The sequence below is a fragment of the Neomonachus schauinslandi genome, chromosome 10 (genome assembly GCF_002201575.2).
Source record: "Neomonachus schauinslandi chromosome 10, ASM220157v2, whole genome shotgun sequence".
Taxonomy (NCBI): Eukaryota; Metazoa; Chordata; class Mammalia; order Carnivora; family Phocidae; genus Neomonachus; species Neomonachus schauinslandi.
Genome location: NC_058412.1, coordinates 108,478,762 through 108,493,626, shown reverse-complemented (window position 1 = coordinate 108,493,626; position 14,865 = coordinate 108,478,762). Strand labels below are relative to the sequence as shown.

The 14,865-nt window shown below is 54.3% G+C and overlaps 2 protein-coding genes across 3 annotated transcripts in view; both read left to right on the top strand.

The window, feature by feature from the left end:
- The first annotated feature begins 6,064 nt into the window (after nucleotides 1–6,064).
- On the top strand, nucleotides 6,065–14,773 carry MAVS (mitochondrial antiviral signaling protein). Of its 2 annotated transcripts, none has more exons than XM_021689044.1 (6): nucleotides 6,065–6,356; nucleotides 7,513–7,687; nucleotides 8,811–8,962; nucleotides 9,658–9,814; nucleotides 11,712–12,223; nucleotides 13,154–14,773. In XM_021689044.1, exons 1-6 carry the CDS (start codon nucleotides 6,147–6,149, stop codon nucleotides 13,589–13,591), a joined length of 1,644 nt encoding a protein of 547 aa, XP_021544719.1. In that variant the 5' UTR covers nucleotides 6,065–6,146; the 3' UTR covers nucleotides 13,592–14,773. The 2 variants fall into 2 exon arrangements, with proteins under 2 accessions (XP_021544719.1, XP_021544723.1); XM_021689048.1 differs by having other exon boundaries at nucleotides 6,340–6,356; nucleotides 7,537–7,687.
- Nucleotides 13,991–14,865, top strand: part of PANK2 (pantothenate kinase 2) — a 49,407-nt gene continuing 48,532 nt past the window's right edge. Inside the window, 1 exon segment of the mRNA XM_044919029.1 lies at nucleotides 13,991–14,092. Within this exon segment, the coding sequence (XP_044774964.1) occupies nucleotides 13,991–14,092 (102 nt within the window).

Below are 14,865 nucleotides of genomic sequence, written 5' to 3'. Positions count from 1 at the left end.
GAGGAGGTGGGTGGGAGATGGGTGAAACAAGTGATAGGGATTAGGGAGTGCACTTGTTGTGATGAGCCCTGGCTGACCTATGGAAGTGCTGAATCACTATATTGTATACTTGAAACTAATATAACACTGTATGTTAACTAAATGGAATTTAAATAAAAACTTCAAAAGCCCCCAAAATGAACTCTACTCATGAAATAGGGTGGAATGCAGTCAACAGTAAAAGGTAAATTAATATAAATAGCCAGATAGGGATGATTTTACATTTAATTTACTTTAAAATTTTTCATTTTGAAATAATTTCAGACTTACAAAACGGTTGCAAAATAATAAAATGTTTACATCTTACATAACCATAGTACAATGATCAAACCCAGAAAATTAACACAGATGGAGTATTAGTAATTAATCCAAACTCTTAGTAGGATTTCCTCATTTGTCTCACCAATGTCCTTTTTTTGTTTTCAGGGTCCAATTCAGGATCTCCCATTGCTTTCAGTTGTTCTATCTCTTTATTCTGGTTTAATCAGGAATAGTTCCTCAGTCTTTCCTTGACATTTTTGGAGAGTTATTCTGTAAATCAGTGCTGTCCAGTGTACCTTTTTAAAAAACTCTCCAATAGAATTTTCTGCAGTGATAGAAATGCACAGTATCTGTGCTGTACACTATGGCAGCCATTAGCCATATAAAAATAGCATTTGAAACGTGGCTCGTGGGGCTGAGGAACTGAGTTTTACATGGTATTTAATTTGTGGGAAATGGCTACCGTGCAAAGTGGCTACTGTATTGAACTAGACACCTGTTGAGTGTCCCACATTTGGGTTTTGTTTTTGTTTTTGTTTAGATTTTATTTACTTATTTGAGAGAGAGAAAGAGAGGGACAGAGAAAGCACAAGCAGAGGGAGCGATAGGCAGAGGCAGAGGGAGAAGCAGACTCCCAGCCGAGCAGGGGAGACCCCAGGCGGAGCTCGATCCCAGGACCCCAAGACCACGACCCGAGCCAAAGGCAGACGCTCAACCAACTGAGCCACCCAGGCGCCCTGAGAGTTAGTGTTTAATGGGTAGAGAGTTTCAGTTGGGGAATGTACAAGTAACATACACGGATTCCAGTTTCTCCACATCCTTGCCAATGCTTGTTATTTTCTTGTTTGTTGGTTTTATAATAGCCATCCTAAAGGTTTATATCTGCTATAGACCAAATGTTTATGTCCCCCCCCATACATATTTTGAAACCCAATCCCCAATGTGATGGTATTTGGGGGTGGTATCTTTGGGAGGTGATTTGGGTCATAAGGGTTTAGCGCTCATGAATAGAATTAGTGCTCTTTTAAAAGAGACCCCCAGAGAGCTCCCTTGCTCCTTCCACCACGTGAGAACACAGCAAGAAGACTGTGTCTCTGAAGCAGCAAGTGAGCCCCTATGAGACACCAAATCTGCTGGCACCTTGATCTTGGACTTCCCAGCTTCCAGAACTGGTAAGTGCTTGTTGTCTGAGCCTCCCAGTGTATGGTTTTTTTGTTATAGCAGCCCAAATGGACTAAGATAGTATCTCACTGTATTTTTGAGGAAGATGCATTTTTTTTTTTAATACAAGGGTAGAGACAAGGGTGATAACTGCATTTGGAAGCCAGTCACCACACTCCACACCACCAGTTTAGTAAGAACTGCCATTTTCTGATTCTTTTAATCTCTCTTAAAACCAGGAAAAATAAACCTCGACCTGGTTATTGTGAGAGTATTTAGTGGGCTCTAAGCTATATGACTTTAAGCCTGTACCTGGAACACAGTGGGGGCTCAATAGTTGCTGGTTTCTGCCCCAAGCAGAGGAAGGGCCAGACAGTTGGCAAGCAGTGTGGGAAGGTGCCTACCCCAGACCCTTGGGCAGAGAAGCCTTTCCCACACAGCACTCAAGACCCACACCCAGGGGGCGCCTGGGTGGCTCAGTCCTTGGGCGTCTGCCTTTGGCTCAGGTCATGATCTCCCGCGTCCTGGGATCAGAGCCCAGCGTAGGGCTCCCTGCTCTGCAGGGAGTCTGCTTCTCCCTGTCCCACTTCCCCTGCTTGTGTTCCCTCTCTCGCTGTGTCTCTCTCTGTCAAATAAATAAGTACAATCTTAAAACAACAACAACAAAACAACAACAACAACAAAACCCCCCACATCCAGGACCGTCGCGCCCCTGCCCAGCTCTCACCTCCCCAGCCTCCTCCCACCTCGATCCTGCTTCCCTAGGCGTCGCCCGTGTGAACTTCGCGTGTCACCCGATATTTATTGAGCACTCACTGTGTGCCAGGCCCTGGGTAACCCAGGTACAAACGACATAAAGACCCTCGGCGGGAGGAGTGATTTGCTTCGCGTAGGAAGCATGGGGACCCAGCCGACCACTGACTCCGAGGCTTGGATTCTAGCCAGATTCTGGATTTCCCCTGGACGTTGCTCGAGACAAACAAGGAAAGAAAATAATCTGATCCTCTGTGCCCCAGTAGGAACCTTAGGTCGGTCCCGGAGCGCCGGTCCAGCGTGTCCAGGCCCCTGAGCCAAGGCCATGCGCCCGCCCCCGCTGCCCAGGCTCCGGAGGGCCTCGAAGCCCCACCCCCCGCCGTCTGGCCAATGGCCGCGCGGTCCCGCCCCTCCCCGCCGCGCCCCCCTCTGTGGGGGAGGGTTCCGGAGTGTCCGCGGAGGTCGGCAGGTCGCGGGGTGGTGGCTACCCGAGGTAAGTTAGCCGCCCCGGGCGCTCTGTCCCGTCGGCTCCCTTCGGGGAGGTGGCCAGCGGCGGCAAGAGCCGAGTGGGACTCGGAGTCCGCCGGGGCGCACGGGGGTCCGGGGACGGGACTGGCTGCGCGGGGCTGGGGAAGAGCGTGTCCTAAAGCACGCGCAGTTCGCTGCAGCGAGGGCTTCCGGGGGTGGCGCGGGGCGTCCGCTCGGGCTGGAGGGGAGATTGGGCGGGAAGGAGACAGATGCCGGCTGCTGAGCTCCTCCAGCCCACCGCAGGCCGAGGGTGACCCCGGGGCGAGGCCTAGCCGCGGTGCGCCAACCTCCCGGAGCCGCGGCCGCGCCTAGAGTCCAGGGCCGCCGTCCTTCCCGGGGCCTTGACAGTTCTCGGTGGTGACATCTGCTGAGAACAGCCTCCGTTCCTCCGCGGGCCTGGTCCCGGTCCCACCCAGGAATCGGAGCCAAATTAGTGAGACCTCGCCCCTCTCGGCCGGGCGGTTATGTCTTTCCGGGACGCGCTCAGAGCCTCCGGGGCATTCGGGTAGACAGCTCGCCTCGCAGCGTCGGTCCGCCCTTCTCTGAGACCGGAAGGAGGTGCTAGGAAAACATTGAAAGAAACAAACAAAAAACAAAAAACGACGTTCTCCTATGGATGCTGTGGAGTCTCACAAACTTCTGGAAGGACAGTCAGCGATCTGAGAACCGCGACTGCCAGAGGGAATGCACTCAGCCTGTCTGAACGATTTACAGTCCGTTCAACTGTTTCAGCCTCCCAGGAACACCCTCATCCAGCGACTCCCCTCACCCAAGCCGTGGCCTTGGTCCCTCTGGGGCTGTGAGTGTCACTTGCTGCAGCAGCCCTATGTTCTGCAAGGTGTTATATGGTGAGCTGCAATGAGGCAGCAAGTCCTGGGTTCAAATCCTGTCAGGGCCACTGGTTGGCTTGTGCAACCTGGCATTATTTCTCCTCTCCTAAATGAAAGAAACTGAGGATGTGGCTGCCTATAATGGACCGTGAATAAATGTGAACAAATACGGGCTTCCTTTCTTTTTGGTTGGAGCATGTTATACTTCCATACTCCCCAAGTCCCCCCCCCCCCTTTTTTAAAGATTTTATTTATTTGTCAGAGAGAGAGAGAGCACAATCAGTGGGAGTGGCAGGCAGAGGGAAAACCCGCTGAGCAAGGAGACAATTTGGGATTCGATCCCAGGACCCTGGGATCATGACCTGAGCTGAAGGCAGACGCTTAACTGATTGAGCCACCCAGGTGTCCCCATACTCCCCAAACTCTTATGCCTAAGGGCTGAGGCTCAGATGCAGAAGAATGTATTACCTGACTCTCTCCTGGTACCTCCCTGGATGCCATGGAAGAGAAGGAGAAAAGGGTCATTTAACCACCTTAGAGTTGTTCTTCACTCATCTCCTGAAGGCTCAGAGGACTCCTCCCCCCATCTCCTTGATCCTCTTGATCTCTGTCATCAACACTTGCCCCAGCAGGAATGTGGCACCTGGGGGCTAGCAAAGCAAGGAATGCAACGTGAGGCTATGAGGCTCTGCAGCATTGTCTCCTAGAGTCCCACCCAAGCCAGGCACCTACATTTTTGCTCCTGCCTGGCCCTCTGTCTTCCAACCACTTTCTTCCCACAAAACCCACTTGGACATGTCATAGTGTCTCAAGCTTCACTTGTTCAAAATGGAGCTTTGGAGTCCTCTCTGTGCCACAGCTTTTCCACCAGATTCTATGGCCTGCCTAAATGGCACCATCCATCCACCCAGCACCTGAGGAATCATCCTTGATTCTTCTCTCTTCCTCACTTCCCACATCAACGGCACACCAGGAATCCAACCACCTCTCACCACCTCCATGGGCAGCATTCTGGCCATACCCATCCTGCGGCCCCTTCCTTTAGCCTCCTGATTTGTCTCCCTGCTTCCATCCTGGCCCCTCCACAGTCCAGGTCCTCACAACTACCAGGAAGGTCTTTAACGTAAGTCAAATCCTTTCCCTTCCCTGCTCAGAACCCCCTTGATGGCTCCCCATTTCACTCCAAAAAACCTCCCAAAACAAAACAAAAAAACCCCCCAAAGTCCTTTCCTGCAACACCCCACATGAGCCACCCCTCCTAACCTCCTTGACCTTGATCTCTGCCCCTCCCCCCAGCTTTCTTAACCTGGACCACCCAGGCCTGCTTTCTGTTCTTTTTTTTTTTTTTTTTAAGATTTTATTTATTTATTTAATTGACAGACAGAGACAGCGAGAGAGGGAACACAAGCAGGGGGAGTGGGAGAGGGAGAAGCAGGCTCCCCACTGAGTAGGGAGCCCGATGTGGGGCTCGATCCCAGGACCTCGATCATGACCTGAGCCGAAGGCAGTCACTTAACCAACTGAGCCATCCAGGCACCCCGTGCTTTCTGTTCTTCAAACATGCCAGGCTCATTTCCAATTTAGGACTTCTAATTTGCTGTGCCCCTCCCCCCACCCCAAACGCTAATCTTGTCACAGCCCAGAATGCCTCAGCTCAAATGTCACCAACTCAGAAATACTTCCCTGATCACCTCCAGGGGTTCTGTCTCAATACCCTGCTTTATTTATAGCCTTGATTACTATCTGGAATTCCTATTTATGTAAATGTTTACTGATTTGTTATCTGTCCCACCCCAATAGAATATAAATTGGATGATGGCAGAGATCTTGTCCCTCTTATTCCCTGCAGCTCTCCCTGAGGGGGGGGAGGCAGGTAAGAAACTCGCAGACAACCCCATCTATAATTGCAAGTTGTGGTAAGTGATACCTAAGCAACTAGTAGCAATCGCTAGTAATTGAGGCACTTGAACTATTGTATTGTCAAAACAAGCTCTCTAAGCCATTTTAGAGGTGAAGAGAAACCTGTAAAAGACTGGTAATTTGCCCCAGATCACACAGTGAGTGGAACCAGCCTCCTACCCTAAGAACATGTACGTGGCAAGCTTTAATGGTGGGCTTATAGTCATATTCTGGAAAGAACCTGACCCTGGATCCTGAAGACCTCTGTTCTTTGCTCTTCCACTAACTAGCAAGCCCCTTAATTTCTTGGTACTTCATTTTCTTCACCTTTAAAATGGGATGATCCTGTTATTATTTTGCGCTTTTTGTTTTTCTAGTACACCAAAGAAGCAGCGCTTCTTGGTGTAGCCCTCTTGCTATCAGCGGCTAGGGGCACATATGACGGAGTCAGAACCCTCCCCAACGCTGACCAACCTGCAGGGCAGAAATGGGGCCTAGATCTGAATCTGATTTCTTTTGGTCATCAATCCATTTTTAAGCAAATTTATTGAAGGCCTCTGGGACTCAGGCAGTAATAAAATTGGACGATTAAAGAAAGAAGCAAACATTCCAGAGAGTTGAGAAAGAAAGGGGTCATTGCCTTTTGTCCGACCCCAGTCCCAACTCTGCTGCCCTATGTGGTGTGTTTTCTTCCAGTCTTTTTTTCCCTCTCCGTCTGTCCTTTTATGGGCCAGAGCCTTCTGTCACTTCGGAACCTGGACAGCGATGACGTTTGCCGAGGATAAGACGTACGAGTATATCCGCCACCATTACAGCAATTTTGTTGACCGCGTTCATGTTCCCGAGATCCTGCCTTACCTGTCCTGCCTCACCACAAGTGACCAGGTGAGCTGGGGCGTGACAGCCTGCCGCTGACTCGGGACGGGGCCGTGGGGCAAAGGGCTTCACCCCAAAGCCAGGGCCAGCTCCTTCCTTGTCCATCATCTGCATCCTGCTTCTTGACCTTGACGCTTCTCTAACCTGCAGAACAAAGTGTGGTTCAGGCTGGCCACGTAGCTGAGCTCCCTCTTGCGTCCATACGGTGTAGTGCTAAAAAAAATAGGGTGCTGGCTGCCTGAGATTTCTGGGCTTCGGTCCCCTCACGTGCTCCCACCGGGACCTTCCTTTACTTCATCTCTCTTGTCATTGTTCCTGCTCAGTGTGGACTCCCTTCACCTTGTCATGGGACCCTGTCCTGACAGGGAGCCCAGGGCTCAGTTTTGAGAGTTCGCGGGAGCCAGACCGCCCTAGCCTCTCAGACCTGGTTGTGGCCCCAGGTGAAGGGCTGGCCGCCTCCCAGTTTTGGCTGCTCCCAGTGGCGCAGGCCCGTGGCTGACGGGATCCAGCCCCCCTCCCTTGTATTTGGGGGCTTGTGGGGATGCCTTGTGACTAGTTCTGCAGGAAATGTTTCCTGTGGGTTTTCATTTCTGCTGTCTGGTTGCCCATCTGTATGTGGGAATTTGGTGCATATAAAACCTCTGCCGCCCTCAGATTCCTTATCAGAATCTCCCAGCACCCCATCTTCCTAATGCTTCGACTTGGCTTCCTCTCTCTGTCCCTTTTGCCTCCTTTTTGTCGTATGTTCCCTGCATACCCTTTCCTCTTCTGCTAATCCAGACCTTTTCTTTTTACCTTCAGGGCTCCCTAACCAAACCCCAGGCTTTGGTGACGGACTAACTGGGATCTGCCTGTAGGATCTTTGTTACCTTATTTCTGCTAAGCCTCAGTTTCCTCACCAGTAGAGTAGGGACAAAAGCATTAAATAAGATAATTCTCACAGCATCCTGAGCACAGGGCCTGGCACACAGTAAGAGCCTATTTCCTGGTAACTGCCTTTAAACTTGGGCCCAAACACTGGCCTTGTCCTGGGCTCTGACCGAGCTTCATATGGCTGCCTCGCTCTTGTGGGTACTTGGAGCCTCTCTCTGCAGCTGTCCCCTCCTGAGTGGGGAAGGGGCCAGGGCCACCTGGCTTGATCAGGGCAGCTGGCTGTGTCTTCCAGGACCGACTGCGGGCCTCTTGCCAGCTCTCTGGGAACCAGGGCACCCTCTGGGAGCTCTTCAACAGCCTTCGGCGGCGGATCGGCTGGGTGGAATCCCTCATCAAGGCGCTGAGGGCCTGTGAGCTGGTGGATCTCGCTGACGAAGTGGCCTGCGTCTACCAGAGCAACCTGCCTGGTGAGCTTCCTGCCCTGGCCCTCCTCGTGGAACCCCTGGCCTCCATTCAGCCTGTGCCCTCACCCCTGTACCTCCTGCCTCCCTCTGTTACCCTCCCTCCCACGACTCCCTGGCAATAGATAGACCTGGGTGTAGATCGCAGCTTAGCCTCTTGCTAGCCGTGTCCCTTTGGCGAAGTCCAGTCTTCTCCTCTGTAAAATGGAACTAATGGCCAGACATCTGCATCGTAGGACTGTGGTGGATGGTGGATGGCATGTTGAGTGTTTAGCTGGGACTGGACACCTCCCATGTGTTCAGCAAATGGGGCTTCCTCTAATTTTTGTTTGCTTCCCACTTCTTTCTCACTTTCTCCTGTCTCTCCCTCAGTTTACCTTTTTCTCTCTAATCCTTTCTTCTCTTCTCCTCCCTTCATTGTCTCCTCTTTCTCCCTCATGGGTTCCTTCCTTCCTTTCTCTCATCTCTTCCTCTCCCCCGAACTTCCCCTGGAGCCTTCTCGGGCCCCCACCCCAGCTGCTGCCCAGTTACTCCTTAGCTCCCTCTCAATGCTCCCTGCCAGGCCAAGTGCCCAGAGGGGTCTGGTGAGGTCAGGTCTCAGTGGTCAAACCAGGAAGAAACTTCAAGCCAGCCCTATTTATGTTTCAGACTAGAGACAACTCCTGAGACCCTGCTCAGATTTACAGCCTTAGAATAGCCTCCTGTTTGCTTTCTTTCTTTTTTCCCTCCCTCCCTCCTTTCATTCTTTCTGAGGGGTCAGTCAGTGGTGACAGCCACCCACAAGGAGGAGGAGAAAGCCACTGGGTTCCAGAATGCCGGGGGACAGAGAAGTGGTGACTACTGACCCGGTCTGGGTGGTGAGAGGCTTGTGAGGTGCTCCCCCCATCCCTCCCGCCCCACTTTTTCTAACTCTTCTTGTTCTTGCCCTCCCTACCTCCCCTCTCCCGCCTGCTACTGCCTCCCACTCAGTGAATCTTGTCTCTTCTAAGTACATCCTACATCAGGACAGCTTTGGGAGCCATGGGGGGCTGCTAGTCGTTGGCCTGGGGGTCCAGGAACACCCAGGCCTCTCCTGTCACTGGGAGCACCCCTGACTCCCCCTTGACATCACTCTATCTTTGTCCTCCAGGGGTCCAGAGGCCACAGTTAGCTCCTGCTGAGATTCCACAGCCCTCCAGACCTGCTGTGGCCCCCAGTGCCCCCTACAATGGCTACAGAGAGGAGGAGCCAAGTTTCCCCATGCCTGTCCAGGACACCGAGCCACCAGAGTCCCTGGAAGAGGTGCATCCTCACAGTCTACTTTGGGGCCCCTGCTTTTGTGTTCCTGTCTGCCCAGCTTCTAAAAGCTCTCCTCTGTCCCCACCATGAATCATGCCTAATCTCTGCTCAGAACCTCAGGGCTCCCTCAGTGGAGGTAGGCTCCAAACCAGCTTTCAGACTGCTGACCAGGGCTTCACCCCGTGGTGGCCCTCAGCCCTCTTATCACCCAGCTGTGAGGTCACAGGTTTGTGGTCTTTGCAGTGGTTCATGTGATGACATGGTGAACTAGACCAAGGGACCAGGGAATGACCAGTGGAGGAATGCTGGGGAAACAGGAGGTAATGGGGTGGTTGGAGTAATTATTGCCAGTAAAATCGAGTTCAGAGGGGAAAATGACTGATTCTGTTGGGATGTGATGAGTGGGCAGTGGGGTCTCCAGGAGATGCCACACCATGGACTTGAAGCCCAAGAAAGGGGTCTGTGCAGTAGCCTCAGGGAGGGGAACTTTTATAGGGCAAGGCAGGTGAATAGAGACTCCCCATGAGATGGTGTGTGTTTCTGTGAGGTAGGTTTCTATAGACAGAGGGTCTGGCAATGACCAAAGCCAGGGCAAGGGGCTTCCTTGGTTTCTGTACTCCGTTGCACGGGCTGAGACCTGTAGGAGATGCCCACTCCTGGGAGAAGCAACTGCCTCATTTATATTTTCCCTCTCGCAGAGTTCAAAGAAAGTTCCACAGATGCCCCATTTTGGGGCTGTCCTGAGGAGGCCATCCGGCCCCCTGGAGCCCTCCTCTGACATGGCGGCCTTCAGCCCTCTGACCTCCAGTGGGCATCAAGAGCAGGACACAGAACTGGGCAGTGCCCACATAGCAGGTATGTGTGGAATCTGGAGTTCTAGGGCCTCTCCAACCTCCCAGTGAGGGTGAAGAGTAGAGTTGCCCCTCTGGCTTCCTTGGACAGGAGGCAAGGCTGGGGATAAAAGGAGTTTACCCCAGGGAGCAACCTAATTCCTTAGAGGGTGTGTCCGTATTTTCTGTGTAACAAATGATTCCAACATTTAGTAGCTTAAAATATGACTCTTTAGCTCATGATTCTGTGGGTTAGCAATTTGGGCTGGTTCAGGGTGGTTCTTCAGATCTTGGCTGAATTCCCTCTTGTGTACACACTGGTGCCCACACACACGTGCATTCTGCTTATGCCCGTTGGCTGGGGCACCTTGGTTCTCTTCAGCGAGTCCTCCATCCTTCACCAGACAAGTCTGTTCCATGGCTGCTGAGCAGAATTCTGAGAGGGCAGGCCCCTGGGGCAAAGGCTCAAAGTTGGCAGCGTTCCTCCTGCCTCATTCTGTGGGCCAAAGCAAGTCACGAGGCCAGTGCAGAGTCAAGGAGTTGGAGAACAGACTCCATCCCTAGATGAGAGGACTGACAGTCACATTGCAGAGGGTGTGGATACAGGCAGGGGAAGAGGATTAGGGCTACTTCTGGACTCTACCAAGAGGACTGACTCTGCAGGGGTTCTCCAGGACCTGGAGGACAGTGCAGAATGCCTGGGCCACCTACAGGCAGGGGAGCCCTTAGGCCCGGCCCTACTCCAAATGGGGCTCTAGCTCCCAGTGAATCACTAAAACTTCTCAGCCTCCAGAGGAAGTATGATTTTCATCAGGTAAGAGCCTGGACCCCCACACCAGATCTCAGCGCTCCCCCTCAGGAATATAGAGCTGTCCACTCTGACCTCCCAGGCTGGCATTTCTCTGCACTGTCATTTCCCAAACTGTGTTCCATGGAACACTATGGCCTACCCCGCTTTGGGTGCCCCAGGGCAGCCACAAGGCATATGAACAGTTAAAGGCTCAGAGAAGCCATTTTAGTGCCTTACACTCCTGTCACCCCAGAACTCTTCCCCCAGCACCCATTTATACTTTGCAATGTCAGCTTGCTGTAGAACACCTTTCAGGAAACACTGCTATGGACCAGGGAGGCAAAGGGCACTTAGATTTCAGTATATGCACGGACACAGGTCCCACAAGATTCTGCGGTGTGTTGGATTTGGGGGGCGCGGGGTGGTACATCAGAATGACTCCTGACCTTTGTCAGTGTAGGGCCTGGCATGTGTGTTCTCAGAGTTCCATGGGGAAAGCCTTTATGGACTCTCACCACCTGCTCCCTCCTGCTTGCCCCAGTTCAAGCCCTCGTGTCAGGGATGGCTTTGTCCCTGCACCCCTTTCCCCCTGAGTCCGTAGGCCTCCCAGGAGATTTGCGCACACTGGGGGCTGCCTGGGCCTCTGGAGCCCTATGACTGCTGTGAGCTCTTCTGCCTGGTCCAGGATCGCTCCTGCTGGTGGGGAGGGGAAGGCGGCGGAGGGAGGAGCATCCAGAATTTCACCAAGCTAAGGAGCAGGCACAGGAGGAAAGGGGGGTGTCCCAGGCAGGAGAAGAAAGAGCAGAGGATAATGAATGATCTTCAAGCTCCTAGATGCTGTTAGGGAGAGGGACCATTTCACTCTTACGAGAGGAAAGACTTGGCTTTAGGTCAAGGACTAAGGGTAGATAGGACTGAGGATGTGCCTGTGGCTGTTGGACCCTCGGGCCTGGGCGCAATGACCAAAGGGACTGTGGAGACTCCCCGGGTAGGAAGTTGGGAGGCTTGGATGCAGTAGGGACTTGAGCTGGGGTACGGAGGCCCTTCTTCAGCCATCTGATCCCAGGGTGACTGTGATTTTAGGGTAACGCTCCTGTGGTGTGTGTTTCCCTTTTTATTTTGCCACCTGCAGGCGTGGCCTCCAGCCTCACCTCACCCTGTGGGCCTGTGTCTCCGACTGACTCCTTCCAGCCCTTGACCCGTTCCATCCCCAGGGCGAGCCGTTGGCCTGCACCCTCCGTGTCAGCTCCGCCTCCTGGCACCTCCTCCTTTTCCACGGGCCCGGCCTGTGCAAGGGGTGCTGGTGACCCGGGTGAGCCTGGTGTCTGCCCCAGCGGGGCAGGGCTGTCTACCAGCTCACTGACCACCAGCACAGCACCCTCTGGGGTGCCTGCCAACTCAGCATTTGACAGAACAGTGCCTTCCAAGTTGCCTGCCCACTCAAAACCCTCAGGGGCAGTGGCCACGAATGTGCTCACGAGTCTGCCACCGTCCAAACTGCCCATCACCTCAGTACATGCTGGCACAGCGCCACCCAGAGTGCTTGCGGGCCTGGTGCCTGAGCACAGGATGTCCGCGAGCACGGTGCCCAGCGAGGTGCCCGCCAGCACAGTGCCCGCCATCAGGAGCAACATACCCTCGGGGGTGAGTCTTTGCCCCTCCTAGCAGTCATCCAGGCTTTTACCCCCTAGCCCTGTCCTTGGACCCTTTCCAGTCCCCATTCTGTCTCTAGCCTGGGCTGTCCCAGGGCTTCTGCTCGAAGGTGTAGGGATAGCTGAGATCTAGCCTCATCCAGACCCCACACCACGAGCTTTAGAGTAATAATAATCATCCGAGCTCTTAAGTGCGGATGCCTCGGGAGGGTTGGGTGTGATGGCCACCCCCACTGGTCATGTGCCTCAGCCCATTTAGGGCTCGCAGCTCCCCCTTAAGCTCGGCAGTGCCGGGTTACAGACGGAACGGTGAGGGGTAGAGCAGGGTGGCCTGCCTGCGTCAGTGCCTTGCTCTTTACCACCGGGATATCCAGTCTGGCCCTCCGTGACCCGGGCTTTACAGACAGCAGTCTTAGGTGGGATTAACCACTGATGCAGCAGCCTCCCCGCCCCCCACCCCAGCTGCCCCCTCTGGGCCTGCACATCCAGCCCTGCTACTGCTGTCTGCCTGGAGGATCCAAGTCCAGGGGACCCTTTAGGCACATGGCCAGGCCGCTGACCCTGTGGCTGCTTCATGGCCCTCGGCCCAGGCAGAATGTCAAAGTAGGATGGGGCCACGACCACCAAGGGCTCCAGGGGGATGGGGGTGAGCTCACAGGCAGGCCAGTGAGCAGTGAGAGGGGTGCCTGGGAAGAAGTCACCACTGATCCTGTGGCAGAGCCTTGGTCCCCTCCACCCCCACTGCTCTCCTGTACCATCAATGGGTTGAGTCTCCCAAGAGGGGGCGGCTTCCTCCCCAGACTATGGGCTGGGAATTGGAGGGTTGGGATGCTAGTTCATGCCCTGGCCGGGAATGGGGCCACCCAACTTGGCCGTCTCCTTGCCGTCTCCAGTCCCTTCCAGCCCCTCCTTTCTCTCCCAGGAGACTGCAGCGGCTCCAGTACCCACCCGTGTCTCCGCCAGAGACAGCTTGCCCGGGCAGGACCCCAGCTCTGCTGTCTGGGGCTCCGAGTTGGAGCTGAGCAAGGCGGGCAGGCTGACCTCCCGGGTGGACAGTGAGCCATTCTCGGGCTGCTCTGTGGACCTGGCCCTCAGCTACAGCATGTCCTTGGACGCGGGGCCTGACAATGCCCCAGAGGAGAACGAGTACCAGTTGGTGGATTCCATTCGGATCCAAGTGGCCCAGGACCCCAGCGTCGAGCTGCTGGAGGGTAATCCTGGGCCGCGTGCCACCCCACAGCCCCTGGAGGAGGAGTCCGTCCAGGCCAGCCTCTGGGCTCCATGGCTCGGGGCAGCTGCCGCTGGGGTGCTCCTGGCCATGCTCCTGACCATGGTATACAGGCGGCGCCTACTCCAGTGAAGCCCTGGGCCCTCTCTGCCATGGATCTGCTCCCTTCCCCATGGGGCATCCAGCCCAAGCGTGGACTGTGCTGTCTTCCTGCCTTGTCCCTTTTGTGGGGCTGGTGGAGCCTGGGTCAGAGGGGAGCCAGGGGGCCTCAGGCCAGATTTCTGTCCCAGCTCATGCCCTCCCCATGTGCTCCAGACCTCGCCCACCCTGCAGTCTGGGTTGGCACCTTTGTTCTCTGGAGGTGAGGTACCCCCATCCGGGCTGTATACCCTTTTGTCCAAGTCCACAGATCAGGAGGTGCCGCTGGATTGTGCAGGGGATCATCAGTGCCCCCATCCTGCCCTGGTGCCTGGTGCGCAGCAGGGTGGGGGACCCCACAGGACCTTGCTCCAGACCCCAAAAGCCAAGCCAATGCTCCAGGAGTATCAGGGTGGTCCATCTCCAGGGATATGGCTGCTTGAGGTCCGTCAAGAAGTGGAGGAGGTCCAGACATTCTCCTGGACCCTGGGGAACGTAAGGCAGCTGCTAGGCTAAGGACTGCCTCTGAAGCCCCTCTCCAGCCTCCTCACCCCCATCTTCCTTTTCCTTCCCTTCTGGTCTCCATGCTCTTTAGCTGGGGGGGAGGGGGAGAGGGATTTGGGGAGGAGAGGCCTGCCGGGCTGAGCTTAGACCAAGGTTTGGATTTCGGCTCCACCACTTCCTGGGCTGTGTGGCCTTGGCAGATGATCAGACTTCTCTGGTCTTGCTTCCCCACATGGATAGTGAATATCATGGCTCATCTCCACTGGGTTCTTCTGAGATTGAAGCACACAAGTGTTTGTCAAGTGCCTGACCCAGAGTCGGTGAACACTGATAGCTTCCCCTACCTCTCCCCTGCGCCACCTGGTAGACATGAGGGTATAAGAGGCAGAGTGCCCAGTGGGTAAGGGTGCTACTCTGCAGTGTGGGGTGGCCTAGGCCTGCACCCCACTCTTAACTTTCACTCTGTGCTCTTGATTAACCTCTCCGTGCCTCCGTTTCCTCAGCTGTAAAATGGGGATGAATAGTAAAACTTCCTATGTATAAAAACAAAGATCTCCTAGTGTTGAGGATTAAATGAGTTTATCTACATCAACCTTAGAATGGTTCCTGGCATTTATGAAGTGTTGGATACATGTTGCTACAAACGTGGAGGGGCTAGGGGCGCCTGGGTGGCTCAGTCGTTAAGTGTCTGCCTTCGGCTCAGGTCATGATCCCAGGGTCCTGGGATCGAGCCCCGCATCAGGCTCCCTGCTCCGCGGGAAGCC